The following is a 22,702-nucleotide window of genomic DNA, read 5'->3' on the forward strand; positions in this document are numbered from 1 at the left end:
ATTAAAATTTTTGACGTTGACTTAGCCCCCTCCCTCCAAAAAAGTTAAATTCAGAATGATGAGCTAAAAAATTTCAATTTGTAGCATATAAGAATTCATAAGTAGTTAATAATTTTGCGTTATCTGTTTTTTATTTTTGCACGGTAGATGGGCGAACTTTTCGACAGGGGTTGATAATGTCACGAGAGTTACGAATTTTAAAAACATGTAAGAAACTCGAGGATCTCATTACAGACTTGCTGCATTATTTCGAGGATCGTTATTTAATCGATCGCTCCCTCTCGACATCGAGAGGGGGATATCGAGGTAATCAATTCGAAATTCTGGCACGCTCTCAATCGCGGCTTTATTAACTAATGCAATCATAATCGCGCGATCTTCGACGCAGTTCGTCGACTTTCGCGCGATACGATCTGTACGGCCAAACTTAGTCATGCAAGCCTAACCTCCGATACCGCGCCAGGCTTAATGGATTAATTTTGTAATTGGATGGTTTGTATAATTGAGGCACATTACTGTGCACAGCAGCTATGACCGGAGACGGCGTGGCGAGGCCGTCCGCGACAAAATTTTAACCGAACTTTCGAACCCTGTTCTCCGCCGCGAGTTTCGGACTATGTTCGGAAATGTCAACAGTGCATTACCGGTTTATGGAAAAGTTGGGATACGCAACTATTTCGGTCCTTTGTCAGAGGCTTCCGTCGTCTCTTTGTAGTACCACAATCGATTGGCATTTCAGTGATTTAGCGACAAAGTGAAAGTCCGTCAGTCGATGCGGTCACGGTGATTGTTGTGTACGTGTGTAAAACTTTGGCAACTGTTATTTTAAACGAATTCTGTGGTATCGCTAGCAATTGGAATTTTATCCGTAGTGTTAAATTTTTGATTTCTTAGTTTTAGTCTATCAAGTTATTTTCGAGTTACACTCACCAACGAACAGTTTTTATTTTTATAGTTTCTACATACGCGCTACTGTGATATTTAGTAGCGCTCTATGTAACATTTTTTAAAAATTATTAAAGCCACTGTACTCTTTGCTTCTTACTTAGTGCTTTTTGCTTATTACCTTTTGGCGTCAGAAATTATGTTTTTTGCCACGTGTTTCTTGTCTCTTTCGGACCTAGTTAACTTTTATTTCAAATTTTAATGAAACAGGGGCAAAAAGAACAAAGGGTAAAAATCAAAAAACGGAAAGCAAAGAGGACGTTGTAGATTAATCGTTAGATTGAAAGAGACAAGTTTCGAGAATCTGTTAAGATTTGACTGACATTTTCTTTTTTTTTTGTATGTTTTAGGTAGGTCTAATAAAGCAATACACTTGATCTGTGTTCGATACACCGACGGAAAATACGTGTGAAGAATTTAGACAGTATGATGATGACAAACCTACCCCCTGTTATGCTGCCACCTATTACGGACTACGGGATGTTGACGGGACCTACTCTTGGAATAAAGGTGAGTCGATCTCTACCCCTCGGCAACCTCGAGGAAACGAGGAAAACGAGGTTCGAGATAATACAATCGAGTGCCAATTACGAATCTCTAGCTGTGCCCTGGCACTTGTCGTACACTTGTTCAAACGCGAGTGTTTGCGCATACAGAAATACACAAATCCCATGAAACGATCTGGGTTTAGTTTGCGTGGAGAGGCATTGTCGAACGCTCGCAAATTGACGTTTTCTATCGAGTTTTTTGACAGGTTGATAATCGTTACGGGCGATTTTAGTGATGATTGTAAACATTTTTATCAAAAAAGAGGGGTGAGGGGATGCTATTGCGTGTTCTCGCCGGTTCTCGCTCTTCTACCTCAAAGCAATTGGGTCGTTTTAGTGCCGATATAAAAGTATTCCTGGCGAGTCTTTGGAGCATCGGATATCGCCTCACGGCTTTTACAGCTTCACTCTTGTGCGCGAGTACCCTGCAAGCCGCGAGATATTAATTAAAATTCCGTCCGAAATACTTCCAACGCAGGGGTTGAGCACGGGGTTGTATTGGCTAACCGATGGGATGGAGGTCGCGCCGGCATGTCTAATTTACTCAACCATCTTCCACGTTCTGAAATAAACAACCAACAATAGCCATCAACATTCCATTACGTCACTTACGTCTACTTCGCGCATGAAAAGTTAATAGTTTATTTATAATGTAAGCGAAGGATGATTAAAAAAGAATATGTTAAGATGATAAAGAGATTTATTAAAATTTAGACAAAATAGATTATACCGCGCGGAAAAGAGGTATGACGTAATATGAAGTTATTATATCCGTGGAAAAGTAGGACTGTTTCTACTAAATTAAATATAAATTGTACCTTACGTGAATTATTAATATTAATATCTTTTTGCATTAATATATCTTTTAAAGGATAATAAAGGGAATATTCCTCCTTTTAAATATAAAATAGTGTATGTGACACGTTTGCCATTTTATCGGCTCAAAAATTCGTAGAGATTGGATTTCCTGTGTGTAAGAGAAATGATCAATTCCCTTTCACATTTCCGATATGCTAAGCGATGGAAAAGCGAGCTAATAATCGCCCGTGCGGTGAATTCCATCGGTCGTCATGCGCGCGTGTGCATGTGCATTGTTAACGCGCGACTGCAAATTTTCCGGAATTTCGTTGCCCACTTCCTTGCGTTGTTTACAACTGTACAACCGCATTGCTGTCGCGTTTTACAATTCGTCGTTCCGACTCGTGTAAACGTTATTAGTTTATCAATTGAAAAAATCTGAGCGCTAATTTATCCGAATGCATTTGGCTTTTCTTATATTCTCGAGATTTTTTCCGATCGAGAGTACAGATCGATAAATAAAATAGTTGAATGGAGATTGAAGTGTGGCATACGTATAACTCGGGAAATAAGGGTCTGTCGGAAACGCGGCTGCCACGGAAAAATCGTGAAAGGTGAGAGATCCTATTACATCAGATAACTCGTGCAACTTATCTTTGTCATCGCGAAAAGATGCATTTCTCTCTCTTTCTCTCTCTCTCTCTCTCTCTCTCTCTCTCTCTCTCTCTCCTCTTTTTCTACGAGGGGGGAAACTCTTCATGCGGCTTGGCGGGACGTACCTTCAACGACAGGTAGTTAACGATTGAGAGGCCTTGGGATATTCTTTGCATTATTCTCGATTCTTTCTTTTCCGGACCCGAGCCCCATTGTGTTTCCTGCGGTCTCGTATTTCCTGGTGGTTACTTTAACTTTAATTAAACTATTTCCAGCGAAAGATAACCGCATAGAATATAAAGTTACCTCGCTCGTAAGTCCGATATAAACTGCCATTTTCATTATCGATAGAAATGAAAAAAATTGCGCTTGAAATTAACTGAATATTATATTATTGCTCGCACTTTTTATTACGGTTCGCCATTTTTTATGATCTCTCTCGGAAAGAAGTTAACTTCATTCGTTTGAGAAACGACCGTGCGTAAAGCTCGTGTATGTGTGTGTGTGTGTGTGTGTAGACTGTGTAGAGGGTATCCCCTTCGATATTGAAAATATCCTTGATAACTCGTCTTCTGGCAGTTGAGAAAAGTGAGGATAGTTCAGCAGCGACACGCTGTGTATAAGGTTCTTAAGAGTTCAATGCGAGGAAGTTTGTCGGCTCGTCGCGGGAAGTATGCAACGCGCAGATTCATGTCGGGGGGGGGGGTGAGAGAAAAGGAAGAGAAAAGAGAACGCGTTTTTGGGCGCTGCCGGCAAAGAACGCGGCCTCTCTGTAGGGGCGCCGCGAACAAAAAGCTGAATAACATTAACTCGCCTAATGTATTCCCTTAATTTTAATACACAATGCCCGTCGGTACGAGACCTCGAGCCGTGTTCTCGTGCAGCTAACCACCGCACCGCGGCGAAGATTCTTACCCCCGTTAGACCTCTACATCTTAATCTTTTTATCTGATTAATATTTATATTTTATTAACATCAGTCTCGCGCGTTTTTAGATCGGAGAGCGATGTACCGGTATTTGTTATAACTGTCGAGATATAAAGTTCAAGCTGTAAAGTATATAAATTCAAAAATTTATTCCGCTACAATTGTTGCTTCCGTGCGTGTTAAGTGGCGTGTTGTCTCCGATTATAACACCGTTGCGATTTTTTCCTCGTTGCCGTTTGAAACACGGTCCCGCCGCGGGGTTGATGTTTCGTGCAACGAAGATTACGCTCAAGGATCGATTTTCCGCGCGTCGCTTTGATCGGTTTTGCGATCATTCGACCGGAAGAGGACTTTTCATATACTGGCGGCGGGGCGCTTCCTTCCTCGCCTAAAGGGCGCGTCGTTTCACAAAGCGTCCTTTCGCCTGCGTCGGACTCGCGCACTCTCTCTCTCTCTCTCTCTCTCCTCTCTCTCTCTCTCTCTCTCTCTCTCTCTCTCTTGCTTCTCCCCGCCCTTCTGCTTTCGCATATTTTCTTTACGTTAATCGCGTCCAGGTCGGCTGATCGCGGCCCCGACTCGAACTCCCGAGGCGCTCTGACGTCATTCGTATTATTTCCACTTGCGCACCGCCGCGCCGCACCGCCCACCTGTCAGACGCACGCATCGCGCTCGCGCTCATGAGAGAGAGAGAGAGATAAAGAGAGGGAGAGAGAGAGAGAGAGAGAGGAGAGAGAGAGGAGAGAGAGAGAGAGAGAGAGAGAGAGAGAGAGAGAGAGAGAGAGAGAGAGAGAGAGAGAGAGAGAGAGCGAGCGAGCGAGTAACCAACGCATCGTGCATCGAATTCGGGAAACGATTTGATTGTTGCGGGGAGCGGCGAATTAATTTCCATTCTCGCGACGCGGATGTACACATGCACGTGGGCGAATTTCATCCAACTCGCCGCGGCCGGGCTCGCCGCGTTTATTAATAAACGTTACTCTCTGATATTTATTTCGCGCCGGAAAAGATATCGGCTAATTGATTAACAACGAGAGCGGTGGCGTATCGCGACGCCGTAATAAATTCGCTTAATTTTCAAAACTCTACATCCTCATTCCCCTTAACGCTTATTTATTACTCTCGCTTCTTCTTCTCTTTCTCTATCTTTCTCCGTGCTCTTCCGTTTGTTAATTTGCTCATCGTATTACGTAAGAATTTAGAATGCTACGTGTAATCAAGTCGAAATTGATCTACCCCCTTCACGCGCGCGATAATTTCATTTGAAATTGCATTTCGATGTTATTTTTATTGCGATAGTGACCTTATCGCGTCGCGATTGCTCGCTCGATCGTCCGTGCGTGCGCACACACACACACACACACACACACACACACACACACACACACACACACACACACACACACACACACACACACACACACACACACACACACACACCACACGCGCGCGCGCGCGCTTATTGTACACGGTAGCGCGACAAAACGAAGAGGATGGAAATGCACATGAATATCCTGGCACCCCGTCGGTGACCTCGTCTCTTCGTTTGCATACGCAAACAGTGGAATTAGGGCCGGACACGTCGCGCTGCATGCTCGATCGGGAGGTCCTTTGCCCCCGGGAGCGCGTTATTGTCGTCTCGAGCAGGTTATTGTCGTCGAAACACGTCGGAACAATCGACAATATTGCCTGAAATTTGACGGGTCCTCGGGGCCACCGTCCCGGCAACCCATGCCCGTTCCGTCAAGCTCACCTGTCCCGCGACTTCTTTCCGGCCGCGTAAATCACCAGATTCGATTATGCCGTTTGTATTTTCTGACCGACTTTACAACATTTCTCAATAACCTCGTAAAAATAGAGTTATTTACTTTAACGAATGAATTCTAGGAATAGAATTAGAAGCGAGTTGTGCTTTCATATCTACAATAATTAACCTGTGCAGCGAGAATATCGAAACAATCTATCATTGTTTTTTTATTACTATTATGTCTATTCAAATAATAAATAACGAAAAACATTTCCCTCGCGGTTTCGAAGGAATTCGCGAATGATTCACGGATTAGGGGCTTCTCGCGAAAAATTCCTTCGGCGCTGCGGGGGCCGATTTGAATTTTCTATGTCGGCTCAGCCCCGCAGCGCCCCTCACCGTCGCGAGACACGTCGCATCGAATATTCCATAAATAAATCGACGTTTAATAGAAAATCGGAGAACTGCGAGATACCTCATCGCTCACTGTCACGGCGCCTCTCACTACCAGCAGCTAGTATCTCAATAATATTCAGTTTATAAACTTCGAATGGGATCTCTTATTACGTTCCCGGCACGCCCGGTCCGTCCTTCCTTCTTATTATCATTCTTCCAGGGGTGTCTCCGTCACGCCGATTTATTTTGTGGCTTATGAGCGAGTCGAATAAATGCCTTTTATAGGTTTTCTTTCTCCCTTTACCCGGCTTACTTTGATTTTTATTTTAGACGGCGAGAAGCAACGCTGCCGCATCAATTTAATCGATAAACCCTCGATTGTGCGTGCGGATCTTAGGTTAATCAAAAACATAATGATATGTTCGCGCCGAATGTCAGTTAAATGGACGGATCCATCACAATCGATCAAGCATTGTTCGCGTCTCGATAATTTAATGCTCAAGCGACTAACGATGTATCTCAGGCCATCCATCTTTTTCCGTTTCCTTCCGAATTCCGCGCGTGAAGATATACAACTTTCTTATTTCGGAGAGAGCCGCCTATCTTCACCTAAACAGACGAGAGTTTCCTAAATAGAATTCGGAAATTCGCCGCAACTATCTTTCTTCTAATACGGCAAAAATTCACAATGTGACAAAGAGTTCTTGCGAATTAAATTAAGCATCGTAAATGCTGAATTTTTTTTTTTTTTTTTTAATGAGACATAAATTCACAGTGATTTTGGACCGACTTGGTACGACAGTGGAGATATCGCATAGAAATATATTTGCGCTATATCCACGTGCAGAAAATTTTCTGCGGAAGCATTAACCTGAAACGTGGGGATCCTCGAAAACGCTCGATTAACCGCGTGTGTCGTGTAAGCTTCTCGATAAATATGCGCTCAATGGCGAACGGTAAAAAGGGCTTAACAATAGGCCGCGGTGGTACAAGCGACCATTTGCCGTATCGAAACGACGACGATGAGGGGGTGAGGGTGAAACTCGCGGGTGGCCCCGATTCGAAGTTGGTCGCATCGTTGTTGCTTTCCTATTGCACGCTGATTTTCCCCAGGACTCCCGGGTCCGCGCGCTCGTCCTCATCTCTTGCACGCCGCGTTTTCCGCGCCCGCTCGCCGGCTCTTCGTCTCTATTTTATTAGCCCGGTTACACAGCACGGCCTCCGAAACAATAACCATTGTTAGACCCGCCCGCCCGCGCGCGCGCGCGCGCGGCACTTCGAGCACCGCCGCGCCACGTTTGTAGGCCGCAGCTTCGCGCTTTGTTCGCTCGCAGACGAGCGTTGGTACTCGCGATGGAGGTGAACGGCGCGGCGGGTAGCTTTCAGATGGGTTTGTGCGCCCCCTTCCCCGTCCCCTCTCATCCCGCTGACTATTTCCAACGGTCGTAACCATCGCGGCTAACGCTCGCCACCCGCCTCCCTCGTTCGCCACCTGCCTCCGTCGGCGCGTTTTCTCCGATGCCACGTCCTTTTTCTTCCCACGCTACACTTTACAACGCGAATCATTTGGAATGCACGCGGCCTTTTAATTACATACCTGGCCGGAAGGCCGATTTACGATTTCTATGGAAATGGGATTCCGCTCTCCTGAGCGTCATCCTTCGTTCGTACTTTATCGATTTTTTTCTCACGCGTGTTTCGGCTTGAGTCGAGAGATGTTCGAAGACACGGGCATCTTCCCAGAGACGTGAGAAAGTTTCGCGCCGCTAAATATTTTCCACTAAATTTACTTCCGACTAAAAACGCGTGACAAGTGCCGCTCCGTAACGGCAAGACGGATGAACGGATGAACGAAGAAATGTTGCGAGAAAGAAACGGTACTCGAAAGTGTATTTCGAAACAAAGGGTTTCGGGTATTGTGTGTTTCATAATTCAATCCCAATTCAATTTCTTGCGTTACCCCGGGTGACTGTACACTCACACGCGCGAGCGCATGTTCGACTGTACATACATATACGTATTTGCCCTTCGATAATGATAGGGTGCGAGTTTCCGTCCTCGTGAAATTGCCTCGGTAGTTGCTGTCTCGGCTGCAGTTCCCGAAAACACGGCTCCCTATCGGCATCGACTATCCCTCCCGCCCTCGTAATTAAACTAATGGAAACCCGACTCGATGCTTTTATGCGATTTCACCCTGTATGTGTACGAACGAGCCTCAAACACCGAAACGCAATCCATTCAAGATTCTAGGGCGACAAACGAAAACCACGAAACTCCGCAACTTCGGATGCATGTGGATGCGCGATTATAACGATTAAATAGACTTTACGCGTTGATATCCATCTTGAGAGAACGCAATAGAAGATTGTTAATTATACAAATTGTACGGGTATTTTAGTCGGAATTGACTGCAAAAGTCCAGTAGGTTGAAAAAATCACGGCAATTTTAGTTTAGTTTTACCTTTCCGGACACATTTCTACATTTCAGCCAATGGAATAAATTGGTAAAAGTTACAAAATTGATTAATATGTAACATAAAAAATATGTTTATATAATATTATTATAAAAGATATTTTTGCTTTAGTTAGTAAATTATAGTTAATAAATTATAGTAATCATTAGGATTTAAAGAAAAATGAAATTAACCAATTTCTCACTTATTATAGATTTTATTTTGGATAGAGCTTAAGAGGTCCGTTCTCTGTAAACGACCAAAAAAGGCAATTTTTTAGAAATTTTTTAAAAATAAAAGTATTGTAATACACCAAATGTTTTGAAACTACACAGTATAATTATTCGACATTTGGAATCTATAAAAATTTTTTTTGTTGCAAAATAATCTATATAAGTATATATATATATATTATTTTGCAAACAAAAAATTTTTTATACATTATATATTGTATATTATGTATTTTATACATTATATACATGTATTTTATACATTATATACATATTCAATAGAAAAGATCAATTTCTGTCGATTTTTTTAAATAGCTTTTTTTATTGTATTTTATCAAAAAATCTGGAATTTTGCCAATCTTGATTTTGAGCACGATATATTAATTCAAAAAACTACTTCCTGTTTTTACGTCTAAAATTGCTTTCGAATATGCGAAAATTATTACCACGCAATCTTTTCGCGTTGTGTGAAACGAAAATTAAGAAAAGAAGAGATTTTTTAGCCTAAATCGACCTAACTAAACGACGTTGCGGTGAATTTGGCTTGCAAATGCCGGGCGCGCTTTTAGGTGTGCGCGAATGAAGCCCGATAATAACTGAAGTGAGATAGCCGTCGCATGTATTGCATTACACGTAATGAAAACAGCTATCGCATTACGCATAATTACAATGTTATTTCATTATATACGAAATAATTTGCGAAAGTTTGTGAGCGCGTAAAGTAATTGGGGAATGAGCAGCGTTACGTAAATGAACTGGGGATAATTGCGCGCGTCATTGTTCATTATTTTTTTTAATCAAAAGCCGATAGAGCGCGTGTCGTTACAGTTCCCTTTGTGAAAATATTTTATTGTTTTTAATTAACGCCACGAGAGTTGGCGCGACGTAAAAATCGCGCGCGCCCTCCTCCCCTCCTCCTCTCCTCCTCCTCCCCCGCGCTGTTCCTCGCCGATCGCAGATCGCCATCAATTCGATAGGGGAGGGGAGGAGATCTCAATTAATTTTAATTATCGTTTAACAAAGTGCTGAAAAGATGTAACGCGACATGGTTGCGCGGCCGTTAAAAATTAATGACGTTCGTCAAAATAGAACGCCAGGGTAAACACGCGTCGTCCGATACCAAAAACTCGAGAGTCAATTAATTGCCCTGATGGACGCGATGACGTTGCATAAACATCGCGTTTGTTTTATGCTCGTTGGCTTTTCTATAACCACGTTTTCATTTTCACGTTCGAAATCTCGATTAGGCCGCATCGCGACGCGACGCGCCATCTCTTCTACTCGTTGCTTTCGATGAACGTCTGTCGTTTTTTAGAGTCGCGCGAACCTGAAATCTCGGCTTTCGCCACATTTTCGTGATTCATTCTGCCGCATGAATAACACGCAGTTACTTACTCTCGAGCTTAACTCTTTTTCGACACCGTCTTTAGTTCGTTGAGGGTCGGATTGTGAATAAATGTTCGATAGCGTGGGGCGCGTTTTGAAAGAAAGCGCGACGGGCGGAACTCGATGACAAATTAATGTCCATTTTCCTACTTTGGAAATTTTGGGAATTGGCACGTTGTGCGCGCGCACGAAAGCACGTCGACAAAAGGAACGCTAGGTCAGGACGAAAGGCGAGTCTTTCTTCTCTTATGGGCTTCGCTTTCATGAACGATGAAGACCAGCGTTGTCAAATCTATGAAATAGCGTGATATGCAGGATACTAAATCTTCTTGACTCGCGAGAAATTTTTAACGCTGCGTCAGCTGTCTCTCTTATGGAGGAAAATATGTCTTTTGCATTTCCGTTGACGAATAATTGTGCATGCAGTTAATGGCTGCGTGTGTGTCCGTCGCACAGCAAATTTTTTTCAATATACACATGATAAATCGCAAATTTTTTTTTTAATGCAATGCATATAGTTAAAAATATGTCTACTATAAATTGCTTTTGCAACCGTGTCGTAACTGTTGGCAAAGTAATTTGATAAGTAACATATCTATTACAATGAATTGCGGTTTCCGACCAATTATTTGTTATTAGAGTCGGGAAAAATGATGTTTGTGTGTTACAGAGCCATTAATAATATTTCATGATGAACATTGGACATTGAAAGATTTTAATAAATTAGCCATTACATGTACATGTAATTTATAATGAAACAATTAATCATTTCTTAATTTTAATTTTTATAAATTATATATTATGAAATATAATGGAATTCTAATTGAAATGTATAGTTATTAACAAATTATGAAGCATTGTACTCTTTAGAGAAATATTGCAAGCTTTTACTGACAATGAGAGCTAATTGGTTTTACATGTTTTTAAAAACATTGTTATTAATTTTGTTAATTTTAATTAAAAACGTTTACAATAAAAAATTATAATTTGTTAATAAATTGCAAGTTATTTCGGCACGTGTGTGCAAGCATCAAACAAAATATGAATCGGCAATGAGATGTTTCGCCAAGATGTGCATTTAATGATGTGTTCCGTCTCGAAACGATTTTCACGAGAATAACAACGTTTTCCTGACTAGCGGCACTCCTTTCTTTAGCACATCACTCGCGCATTTAGTTTGACAACTTTTCAGCACTCGGTTCGTAAAAGTTTCCGCGCGAGAGATAAAGACAAGAAACAGTGCAATCAGCGGCGTAAACGGGATTTTTAGATTGCCGATGGAAACAGAAGGTTGATGCGTAAGCACAGTTGGAAATTTCTTTTCAAGAGTAAGAAGGGCGGGGGAAATAAAACTCGTCTTGCAAAATATCCGATATTTACTGAGACAGGAAGTTCCGGCGCAAGCTTTTAAGAGCGTCTAAGAGTCCGATAATTTATTTCAATAAGAATCGATAATTTATTCGTCGGAGAGTTTGCTGGTCGGCTCGCATTAGTTCTTGGCTTTAACAGTGATTTTAATGCGTTATAATCCATGCTTTAATTACGTTTTGATTTATCTACGTAACAATATACATCTGGATACAACGTTCAACAAAATAATATTTTCTAACATTAAATAAAGCAGGTTTAAATTGAAATTTATTACATATATTGAAGAGTCTTCATTTAATTATTTATTATATATATTGGAGATTCTTTATTAAATTATTTACATTCACATAAAATCAATAGTTAACAAAAAAATAAAACTTATACTTTTACTAAATTTTTACCGATGAATCTACTAGGAAACTAATTTTATTAGACATTTATGTAAAACAATTTGTAAAAAAACAATTTTGTTAATTTTAATATTATTTTATTTTATTCAAATAACGTATGAAATATATGTACTATTAAAATTTGATATTACATTTAAATTTATATAATAAAAATATAATCATACACGTTAAAAAAGTGCATAATGGAAAAAATATTTAATTAAATTTATACAATATATTTTTTTTGTAACTAATAAACACTTTTTACTTCTGAAATAAAAATATTTAATAAAATTGAACGCATAACTGATAAAAAATGTACCTATAATTACTTGTATTGTAATAAAAAAGGCGTTAAAGTTTTATTAATGATACGCGAGTACAATGGTACTCCCTTTCCATCGCTTTCTACTATAATTATTTTAATCTTGAACGATACGAGCGCGTTATTGTTCACCATTTACACAAAGAGTAGGACGAGAGTAACCGAGGAGTAAATCAAATTTTAATTACATTAACGCCGCGGTGCATCCAATTAATCCTGGCTCCTTGCTCGGCTGCGAAAAGTTTCATACACGGGAAATAATCAAGGCATCCCTCTCTTAAGGCGTCCTCTCTATCATCCGCGCTCGCTCCACCCTTCCCTCGACGCAGCCTCAAGGGTGCACCTCTCCAAGTTCAAGTTTTAGGAAGCGGCTCATCTCTTGAGCGAGCACTTATATACTCGTCCCGACGCGCTCGACCGAAGTATCGGACTTTTTTCCGTACGACCATTGTTCCCGATGCACTCGGGGCAAGTGGCGGTAAACAGGCATCGAGAGTTTCGTCATAGACAATACGGTTGTCACGCGATCCTACCTCTCCGCTCCCCTGCCTCCCCTCCCCCCCCCGTGAGAGGTTACCGTCCGCACCGCTGGAAATGGGCTGAGCGAGAACGGAGAGATGCCGCGATGCGATATCGTTCTATAATGTGCTCCGATCGTCCGGGGGGAATCTCGAAGAGCTTAACTCGGTCGTAACTGTTCGACGTATGAGTCTGACAATGGGAATTCTTCTCGACGCGAAGTGGATGCTTAATCTTTAGATAGCCGGGATAGACGAAGGTATTTTCACATATCCTGAAAAATTCGTTAAAAAAAAAAAGAAGAAAAGACTCTCCCAGTTTGCCACGTTGAAAGCCTGCATTCCTCGTTAATTGAGAAAGGAATTTATCCCTATTTATTAAAGCACGATGGAGGTAGAAAAGAGCGGCCTTGGCACGGTCTTCCGATAAACGCTTCTACCGCAATTCCGGAGAATGGCGAAATCGGTGGGGGGGGGGGGGAGGAGGGGAAATGTTAGTAGCAAATGGAAAACTGAGCCCTCGTACGATTTTAGTGTGGCACGTGTTGGATCTGAAAACGCATATTGCCCCGACGTGCCGCTATCTTCCGTCATACTATATAACGCTCCTTCAAACTCGTACATTTCACAAAGATAGCACAAAGTCCACTAACTATAGAGAGTTGTAAAAGCTTTGCCAGCGGTTTGAGCGCGAGATACGCGAGATGCCGATGTGTTTCCGTGCAAGATTATCGCGATACTTATGAATACGCAAAGCAGGGAGCACCTTGCGGAAACCGCTTTATGTTTTGCGAAAGAGAATCTTCGATTTTCTGATTAAGTATAATCATACATAAAAAGATAGCTTTTGCGTGTGTGTGTGGGGGTGGAGGGTGGGGGGGGGGGGGTATGCGCGTGTGTGAAAAAGTTATAATTGAACCAAAGAAAATTTGATTAACTTTTCGATTTCTCAACGATAATTTTGTTGACGTTTGCCGCTTTAATTGGATTTCTCCTTATTCATCAGTATTAATACATCGAAGAGACGAACTTTAATTTACTGTTTGAAGGAAAAGTTAGAAAAGCGATTAAAAAGATACAACGCTCGTAAAGAGGTCGACAGGTGTCGGGAATATGTACTTGTAAAGAGAAGCCGCACTAGTTATCTTCCCTGCTTCCTCTCCTCGTACTTCGCCCCATGACGCTTTTCGCTCTCTCTTTAATTCGGTTTGCGCGAAACAAACAGTTCGCTCAACCGGCGTGTAATTGTCCGTAATTCGATCCTCTAACGCAGTTTAAACGCAAAAACTCACGCGTGGCACGGTCTCTGCCGGGTTGTGGTGCGGGTCCGAGCTACGCGCTCGTGTGCTTAATTGAGTGTGCTAATTAAGGGTGCGATTGAATCGTACGTGCGGCCCCCGGAGCTCGTGTACGTCCGTCTCCGTATGCTACGAACACTCTTGTCTCTCTCTCTCTCTCTCTCTCTCTCTCTCTCTCTCTCTCTCTCTCTCTCTCTCTCTCTCTCTCTCTCTCTCTCTCTCTCTCTCTCTCTCTCTCTCCTCCCTCTTTCCTTCTCTTTTTCTCTCTGTTTCCATGTGGGTTCGCGCGATGAGCGTCTGTGGGTGGTCGAATGTTGCCCGTGCAGTGGCGCTTGTGGGTCGCCGTGTTGCACCGATCGGGAAAGAAAAACGAAAAACACACACACAAGTGCTCGGCAAGGCTGAGTTTGCTGAACGTTTCTTTTTCCGTCTTCCTTTTTTTTCAAAAACATTTCACGTGCATTGTAACAATGTTGCTTGCTGTGACGGCTGTTCCGCCGCGAAATGGAAATTTCGCGGCCGAATTCAGTTCCGCGCAAAGTTCCACCGTTCCTCGTATGCACTAATCTCCTTTTCTTTTTTATTATACTTGTTACAGTTGGTTTAACGCGAGCTTTGTTGCACTCCACGCTTGTCGGATTACGCGTAGCGATGTCAACATTCAGTTATCCTTCTAGTTCCTATCGGACTTTTAGATAAGATAACGATGTATTAAAGAGAGGAATGACGTGATTGCAAAAATAGAGAAATATAGTTCTCGAATATTTTCAGTCATTTTAACATGCAAAAATTAGACACGGAAAAATGGATTTGAAGTAAAAATTTAGCTGAATATAAATCTGAAAATTTTATCGAACTATTAAAATAATTATAAAGGACGTTCAAGTATGATGAAGTTTTGACATTCTATCTCGATCATTTTGCATAATTATTTGATGGTTTGTCAAGATTATTTTTAGATTTATATTTTCATCTAAATTTTTTAGATATTTCAGCAAAATCGTTACTCCCGTCTATGTATGACGCAGGGGAACTGAATATGCAATGGCGATCAGAGAATTCTTAATTTGTGTCATATAATTGCAATTCTGTGACGTGTGATTTTTATAGAGTTACGTTTCAAATTCATACTATACATGGAAAGAACGATTTTGTTGAAATATTTAAAAATTTAGATATAAGAAGATGAAAATAATTTTATTAGACCATCAAAAAGTTGGGCTGCAAAAAGTTGACATTTTTTAGCAACTAGTTTTAGCATCTCATGATTTTAACGGTTTAACGAAATTATGTTTAAATCTGTATATATTTTTTTTAGATATTAGATAGTTTTAGATATTAGTTTCAGTTGTTCAAATTTTTTTGATATTTTAGCAAAACTGTTCTCTCTATGTGTAATTTTTGCTCCAAGATTAATTTTCCGTTGGAATAGCGAGTTAGCAATAATGTTCCAATTGTACCATTAATAACGTTCACTGTACATTATTAAATTTATTCTGCTCGTTGTATATAGAAGATATCATTTGCGTCACTAAATGGAATATAGCTAGGTAAGGAATAATCTATAAATAACTCGCTTCAATAGCGCCGCTCATTCTCTTAGTTTTCCTTTATCTTATCACTTTTGTTTGATGCACCTTTACGTAGCTTCTTTCAGGTTGTTGGAACGATCAGGAAGAATCTCTTAAGAAGCTACGGGCGTCTAATGAGAAGGCGTCTTTTTAGCAGGTCGCTAATTTCTCTGTGCAATTACGAATACGGATGCGAATCATTATTAATTTAATTATATTAATTGTTAGAACTGTCTCAATTCAAACGATCGTACATTTCTCTAAATAAACTGTATTTTTACACTGCTTCTACGTTACACAATCAATTACGGTAATTTCATTACGAAACAACACTTGTAAAAAAAATGGTTTGATTATGTTAATAATATATGCATGATAAATTGCACTTGTCGTTTGAATGTATAAAACTTTTAGTTGTATTGAATGGACGTTTCCTTCACTAAAAGATTAACCCGTAATTAAATATAAATTTAGTATCAAAAACTTGATAAGTTTAACAATCAAAAATTAATTATGTTGATTTATTTTAATTTCTATAATAGAAGAATTTTTATTCATCCAATTTGCAATTGACATAAACCTACATTTCTAATTTATTCAACCGGATTTTTTTTCATCGTAGCGTCTCTTATAACAATGGCTATATTTTTTAATTTTTTTTATCTACTTGCTTGATCAATTTGCGTTATGCAGCATTACAGTATTCTTATTTCTTATTTACGATCGGATTACACGGTGCTTTTACCTACGTTTACGTGTATGTCTCATGTTTGGGATTATGATGTAATAGCGTATAAGAAACGTCAGCGCTCGGGTAGATGCAGGAGAAACGGTACAATAAATATTTCATATAAAATATCATGGTAAACGGAGCGCATTGTGAGTGCGTTATCGTTATTATCATTTTTATGGCGGCACAAAGCAGCGAATCTCCGTGTTCCATTCCATGCTCCGCGGAGCACGGTTCCCCCGTCCACGAGATTAAAGGGGAGAGAGAACGTGCTTCGTGCATTAGGACTAAATGGGGATGCGACAAAACAAAGATTTCCCCGTTGGGTGAAGTCAAACGTTGGACGGAGGAATTACGCCAATTTGAAGTTGAATACGGAATTCGTGAACCTTAGAGCCGGACTTTTCGCACGATTAATCAAAGTCAGCCGGCTGCTTAGGCGGCGGAAGTCGCTGCTTCGTTCATTTACAGATTACGTTCGCTATCTCACATCGATCCGCGCTTAAGCGTTTCGCTTAATGCGACTTGTCTATCTCGAAGTAGCGCGCAACTATAAGGTAGAGCGAGCTACTTCGTTTCTCAACGGAGACATCACGCGGTGTTTAACCTTTCGAGAGACGCATCCTCTTCTCCGTGTAAATCCTTACATAGTAAAATAAAGTAAAATTTGTACACAACGAAACTCCTAATGACGAATGCAAATTCCCTTTTAGCCTTAATACGTAATCTGACACTTTGCGCTTTACCCATTCTTACCGACGCGCGTCGATGGAATAGCATTCGCACTTTCTCTTCGCATCAAGCGTGTATTCGTAAGATTTATCTCGAGACACACAATATTATTTCCTTACAGATGATTCCGGTCACGTGTTTTCCCTCTGACAACTCTGAACTTTACGGAAGTACATACGTACAGTTGAGAGCATCTGTCGACTGTACAGAGTCGTGCGCGTTCACGCGATTAAACGCGTTACTGTCTGAGTTGCTCCTGCAAATGTGCTCTCCAGGCGAAGGAATTGCAGTTACCGAGCATCCCTTGAAAATAAACGCCTGGAGGACACGTATCGCCGTTCGTCAAGTATCGTGAAATGATTCTATTCGCGTTCGCAAATTCTTGAGCGGATTACGATACTGGAAAAATAGGATCGGTGGAAAGATAAAGAGCGAATCAAAGTGCAATTAAAGACAGTTATTAAACTCTTGTTTAATGTTTAGGCAGTTAATGTCAACGAAATGTCAGCCGACTTTAGTGAGTTTTGTCCTGTATTTAATCATGATAATCGTGATATCATGACAAAAGGAATTAATTGAACTTTGGGAAATGCCCTTTAAACTTCGATTAAGCAACTGTTATATGAATTTCATTTACATTTTCCCAGTTTTGATTAACTTTATCTGGCATTTGTAGATCGTGAAAAGAGATTCTAAACAATGCTTTACTTTGACAGTGCGTTTTCCAAGTGGCGTCGTTACACCATCCCCATTCGGGCAGGTAAGATTGAGTCAGTTGCTTTTTTGATACATCGTGTTTTATTATATCTTTTTCATTTCACGAATTTAATGGGTTTTAGAGCTTATTGGATTGGAGGTCACGCGAGGGTCAGTCTACCTATATATATGTGGCTATTCGGCTTTTATTTTACTTTTTGTATCCCGGCTGTAACACTAGTTCTCCCCTTCGACGTACTCGGCCGCTCCTCGGCTACGAGCTATTAGACCAAGAATTTTTATGGAACGCAGTAAAAGTGCCCAAGTAGGTCTCGAATAGACCGAGGAGCACCTCCTCTCTTACGGAATAATATTCGAGCTCGATGACGAGCACGAAAATCGATTAGGAATTTGTTTTCTCCCTTAGACGCGTCGTGTTCGCATTTCGCGGCTCACTCGCTCGCAAATTCTCCGCGCATTCTTTCCACGATGATAGTCTTGTACGAGAAATGCGTTCTATCGACCCGTGTTTTATCGAGCCATTGTTGATTCACAATGAACGTGGAATTTGGCGCGCCTACGTTGCACGTTGTCACGACGTCGGGTATGTTTCCGTCGCCGAGAGCCGAGAGTCTTCGAGATTGTGCGCTCAACGGACATTGCGTCGCCTTTGAAAATTATCAGTTACGTAATAAAAAAGATGCATGCGCGAGCACGCGTTGCGATATTCTTATCTCACAACCTTGCGGCTCGCGACAAAGAATGAACATTAAGCGACGCGTCGTTGTGCGATTGAAGGCTATCGTGTTTTCTCAAGGAAACTTTTTCTGAGTAATTTTTTTTGATATGGCGTCAAAAGAAATTTAACAAGTGCTGCTGTCCTCAGAATCATAAGCAGCGATTGAATTAAGACGGCAGGGTCTGATTTAATTTATTGAATTTACAAAGCGTGTTACATCTGGTTTTGATTAAAATCTTTCGTTAATCTTCCGTGAAATTAAAGCAAACTAGACGCGCTCTCGTTGGAATCGCGAGGCGCGGGGATTGTTTGATAATGATCTACCAGTAATTTAAGGGTGGCTTCGCGCCTCGTCTCTGTTGCGTAATGATGGTCCTCGTTTCGCATCTTGACGCAATTGTCAGCAGGGAGCGAGCTACGTACACTTGGCTGGGTACACAAACGCCGAGATGCGCGCACGTGTATCTGTGTGTATGCATCTGAGGCTCTCGAACGAGATCTTAATCGAGAGCCATGGCCCGCTGCATCCGGGGTAAACTCGAAGATGTCGAAACTAGACGGCAAAGATCGCGAGGAATCGGAAAGTGGGGTGGGGGGGGGGTGGAGAGGAAGAAGAGCCGGCGCAATTCGTGGCAATGATTTATTTACTCGGGTAGGTAGGGTAATGAACTGATGGAAACTTGTTAACCCGGAAGTGTTCCTTGCCCGAGATGCGGGCGATAGCGCGTTTACTTTTGACCGGTAAAAGTTGCCACGAGGCGGCGACGACGACGAGACGCGATCGAATGACGCGTCTGCGTTCTCTCGTTTAAAAAAAAAACCGTAGTTTTACCTTTGTCTCTGTACGACAGCGAAATATCTACGTGGAAATTGCACGAAGGTGCAATTAACACGCGACAAACGCGAATGTTCAGAAACGCGAAACGGTGCGAAACAAACGTTATCGATAGAGACGGTGTCAATAGACAGGGGGTTAATTGTAGGACAGTGCGTGGCACAGGACGCGGTGCCGTTGCCGTTAACACCTGGTCTACTTGGTCAACAAAAGATACACGAGAAATGTTTTTCGTTGCTTCAGCCGTGTAAACAAGCTTTTTCCTTTCTCCCGTTGCGCGGACTTTGTTGGCCGTGTCGGGATTCTATTTGCCCGTCGGCTACAAATCACCCGAGTTTTCGATCCTCGCTAATCCTTCGGTTCCGAGGGTGAGGTATCGACGAAAGGGATTTTCGTCTCCAGTCCGGACTGCCCGAAGCTTTCACTTCTTGTTGTGGATCTCCTTACGATGTGTCCTCCTTTTTTCCCTTCTCCCTGTCCTTTGTAGATGTCCTTCTTACGTTTACATGCCGATAAGTAAATCCGACAATAAATTTTTGAGGATAGAACAGAAGCACGTCGTCGTACTGATTCTTCGTTATCTCGATTATTGACGATATTCTCGTAACACCGACCGACCAGCTAATTATATACTTGGACAATTAGACGATCAACATTTTGGCGTAATTGTCGTCCATTTTTCAAAGGTCAACAAGATAAGAGGAGAGGGAGACTTTATCCTTTATGCTTACTTATATGAAAGATTTCGCAATCTCGGACTTCTTGGAGCAATAAATCGATCAGGTGGGCGTAGGATAGACGAATGGGAAGATGACCGCGACCGGTCGTCCAGAAGCGTAATCGGTCTGCTGGGAACCAGAGGAAACATGGAAATCGCGACGACGGACGGTAACTCTCGCGGAAACGAAACCGGCGGAAATAGAGAATCGACCGGTGGAAACCGAACGGTCGCTCGCTCTCCGTGTCCCTCTCCCTCTCTCACAATTTATCTATCCCCGTCTCTATTTGTATCTTCATCTCTACCTCTCTCGATGCACGCGAGTGTGTACGGGTCGAATCCCTCCGCGCGGTTAAATCCCATCGGAAACGCCAGGTACTCTCTCCGTGCAGACCGCGGACGGCCGGTCGCTCGGGGCTTTAAATAAATAAAGAGTGACTCGCGAGAGGAGCGGATGGTGGTTTCGGCGGGCCTGAGAAGGATAGCGGCAGGAGGGGGGGGGGTGGATGGGCAATGGTCGGCATACGGGAGGGCGGCGGCGGCGGTCGGAAGAATGGCAGATCGAGAGGGACCGAGCCGCGTCGTGGGAGCCATGCATCAACCCCTATTATCCGCGACAGCCTAACTATTGGCTTCCCGCTGGCTGTAACTGAAATCTACAGGAAACCCGTTCACCTCGTTCCCTCGTCGTCGGGGGGGGGGGGGGCGTCCGTCGGGCCCCGGATTGGGGCAGATTCGCGATTCCACGGGAGGGAAAGAGAGAGAGAGATTGAGCCGCGTGATTCGCGCCTCGCCAATCGCCGGACGTTCGGAGACTTGGAAAAGCTTCAACTCGCTACTTTGCCCCTGTTAAATACCGTGCGAATTGCGAAAAGACGCGCGTTAGATTTTTTTTATGTCCGACGTGCTCTGGGATCATAAAGTTTTCAGACGCGAGTTCGTTCTATCTCGTAAAGTTCGTCGCGAATACAACCCCGCCCCTGGCGTGTTTTATCATTACGATTCATTTGTCATCAGTCTGTCCTTATCGTGTTTTCTGTTATCGTAAAAAAACTTTCTCATCGTAGGAGAATTAAAGGGTGTTGTAGAACCGTGACGATTGTCGACGGGAGAGGGGGGGGGGAGATAACGATGAGAGATAGCGAGCGCGACTCGCCGCCGTAAGAGAGTTTTCCGCGCATCGCGTGACTTCCGGCGGCGATAAAATCGGTTTCCGTCGAGAAATCCGCCGGAAAACCGTCGGCCTTGATCGCCGGTGGTCGATTAGACGGCCAACTAGCACCCGCTATACATCGCGTGTAAAGTATAATATCCCGCGGCCGTTCCCGCCTCCTCTGTTTCCCCGACAAAGCGTAAAACGATGCACGCGCCGGGTCGTTATTCATTGCAAAATAACATATTTAGTGGGGCAAGATTGTCGTTCGGTTGCGCAACACACGCGCAGCACGAACATTTTCATTTCTATATCGTCACCTCCCTCCCTCTCTCTCTCTCTCTCTCGTGTGTGTGTGGCGGTTTATGAATCGCCTGTTTTGGAGTACGATTACCGCGTTTCGGTTAACGATCCCGCCCTGTTGTTGCGCATCGTATCGCTTTTCCGTCGTCGTGCTGATATGTTTATCTGACGAGCGCTCGTTAGCACGAAATCGAATCTCTATTTGAAAATTTGCATTTAGGTCTACAGCTTGACGTGTTGCCGATTAATATTGCGGCGATTCGTTAACTGGCGTCAATCCGCTCGGCTACCCGATATCGGTTCATATGGCTCTCATATGGATCATAATCCTAAAAATACTAAATTGTGCAATTAAATTGAAGATAAATTGACCAAAGAAGAAACGTATTTCTAGCGGATATATTTGCAAATCGATTTATTTGATTAAAGTAGAGACATGATGTGTCCTTATAACAAAACAAAAGTGGAAAGACGACGGGCGGTAACGCGCATGTACAAGAGTTCGTTTTATCCCTTTGCACCCCGTGTCCGCACATGTCGTTCATATGATTGACCGGGCGAAGTGTAACTCGTCCTGGTTTCTCATCAGCTGATTTCTGACCGTGCAAATTCGCCAATCGTCGCACAGGAAAAAGGGGAACGGAGCGAGAAAGGAGCCATTCGATATTTTTCTGCCGGAAATGGATCGAGCTGCGCGAGAGAATTCTCCGGGGAGGAGGGGGGGGGGTTTCTCGCAGGTGTGAAAAAAGTGTGTGGCGTGCGCAGTTTTTTTTAATCCGATGTCGTTATAATTTCGACAACGGCGACCGAGCGCTGATCGATCGTCGCGATACGAAGGAACGCGCGAGCGAATTTGGCGTACGGTAACTATCGATCGGAATCAAACGGCGCATAATTTTGTTTGGACGACTCATTATTGCGGTCATCCGCTAACGGTGCGCCATCGACGAATCCGTTTTACGTGGCAGCTGTCCCGTCTGTTAAATTGCGGCGGATGATTGATGTCGAGTGCGGACGACTGACGGGAAGATTGCCCGGAGTAAGCGCAAGAAATCGTAATGGATTATTATCGGGAGCGATTTATCGTTTGTGAAAATCAAACGTTTCTGGATCGGCTCGTAATCGAGCTTCGTGCCGGGCGGAGAACGCGTAAACGATTTGTCAATACTGAATTATTCAAGGATCATTGCTTTGGTGGCAATTTATATGTAATTAATTGCCTTGCTGTCGTTCCCTTTTAACA

General features: G+C 42.6%; 2 protein-coding genes across 5 annotated transcripts in view; both read left to right on the forward strand.

The window, feature by feature from the left end:
- LOC105839279 (quinone oxidoreductase-like protein 2 homolog) overlaps window positions 1-22,702 on the forward strand; it is a 207,511-nt gene that overhangs the window by 182,007 nt on the left and 2,802 nt on the right. The window lies entirely within an intron of this gene.
- Window positions 1-22,702, forward strand: part of LOC105832990 (polypyrimidine tract-binding protein 1) — a 304,112-nt gene that overhangs the window by 61,680 nt on the left and 219,730 nt on the right. For all 4 annotated transcript variants that reach the window (XM_036292445.1, XM_036292444.1, XM_036292451.1 and 1 more), the window contains one exon: window positions 1,296-1,455. In XM_036292445.1, coding sequence (XP_036148338.1) covers window positions 1,372-1,455 — 84 coding nt within the window. In that variant the 5' untranslated portion in view covers window positions 1,296-1,371. The remainder of the gene's footprint in view (window positions 1-1,295; window positions 1,456-22,702) is intronic.

The sequence above is a fragment of the Monomorium pharaonis genome, chromosome 9 (genome assembly GCF_013373865.1).
Source record: "Monomorium pharaonis isolate MP-MQ-018 chromosome 9, ASM1337386v2, whole genome shotgun sequence".
Lineage (NCBI taxonomy): Eukaryota > Metazoa > Arthropoda > Insecta > Hymenoptera > Formicidae > Monomorium > Monomorium pharaonis.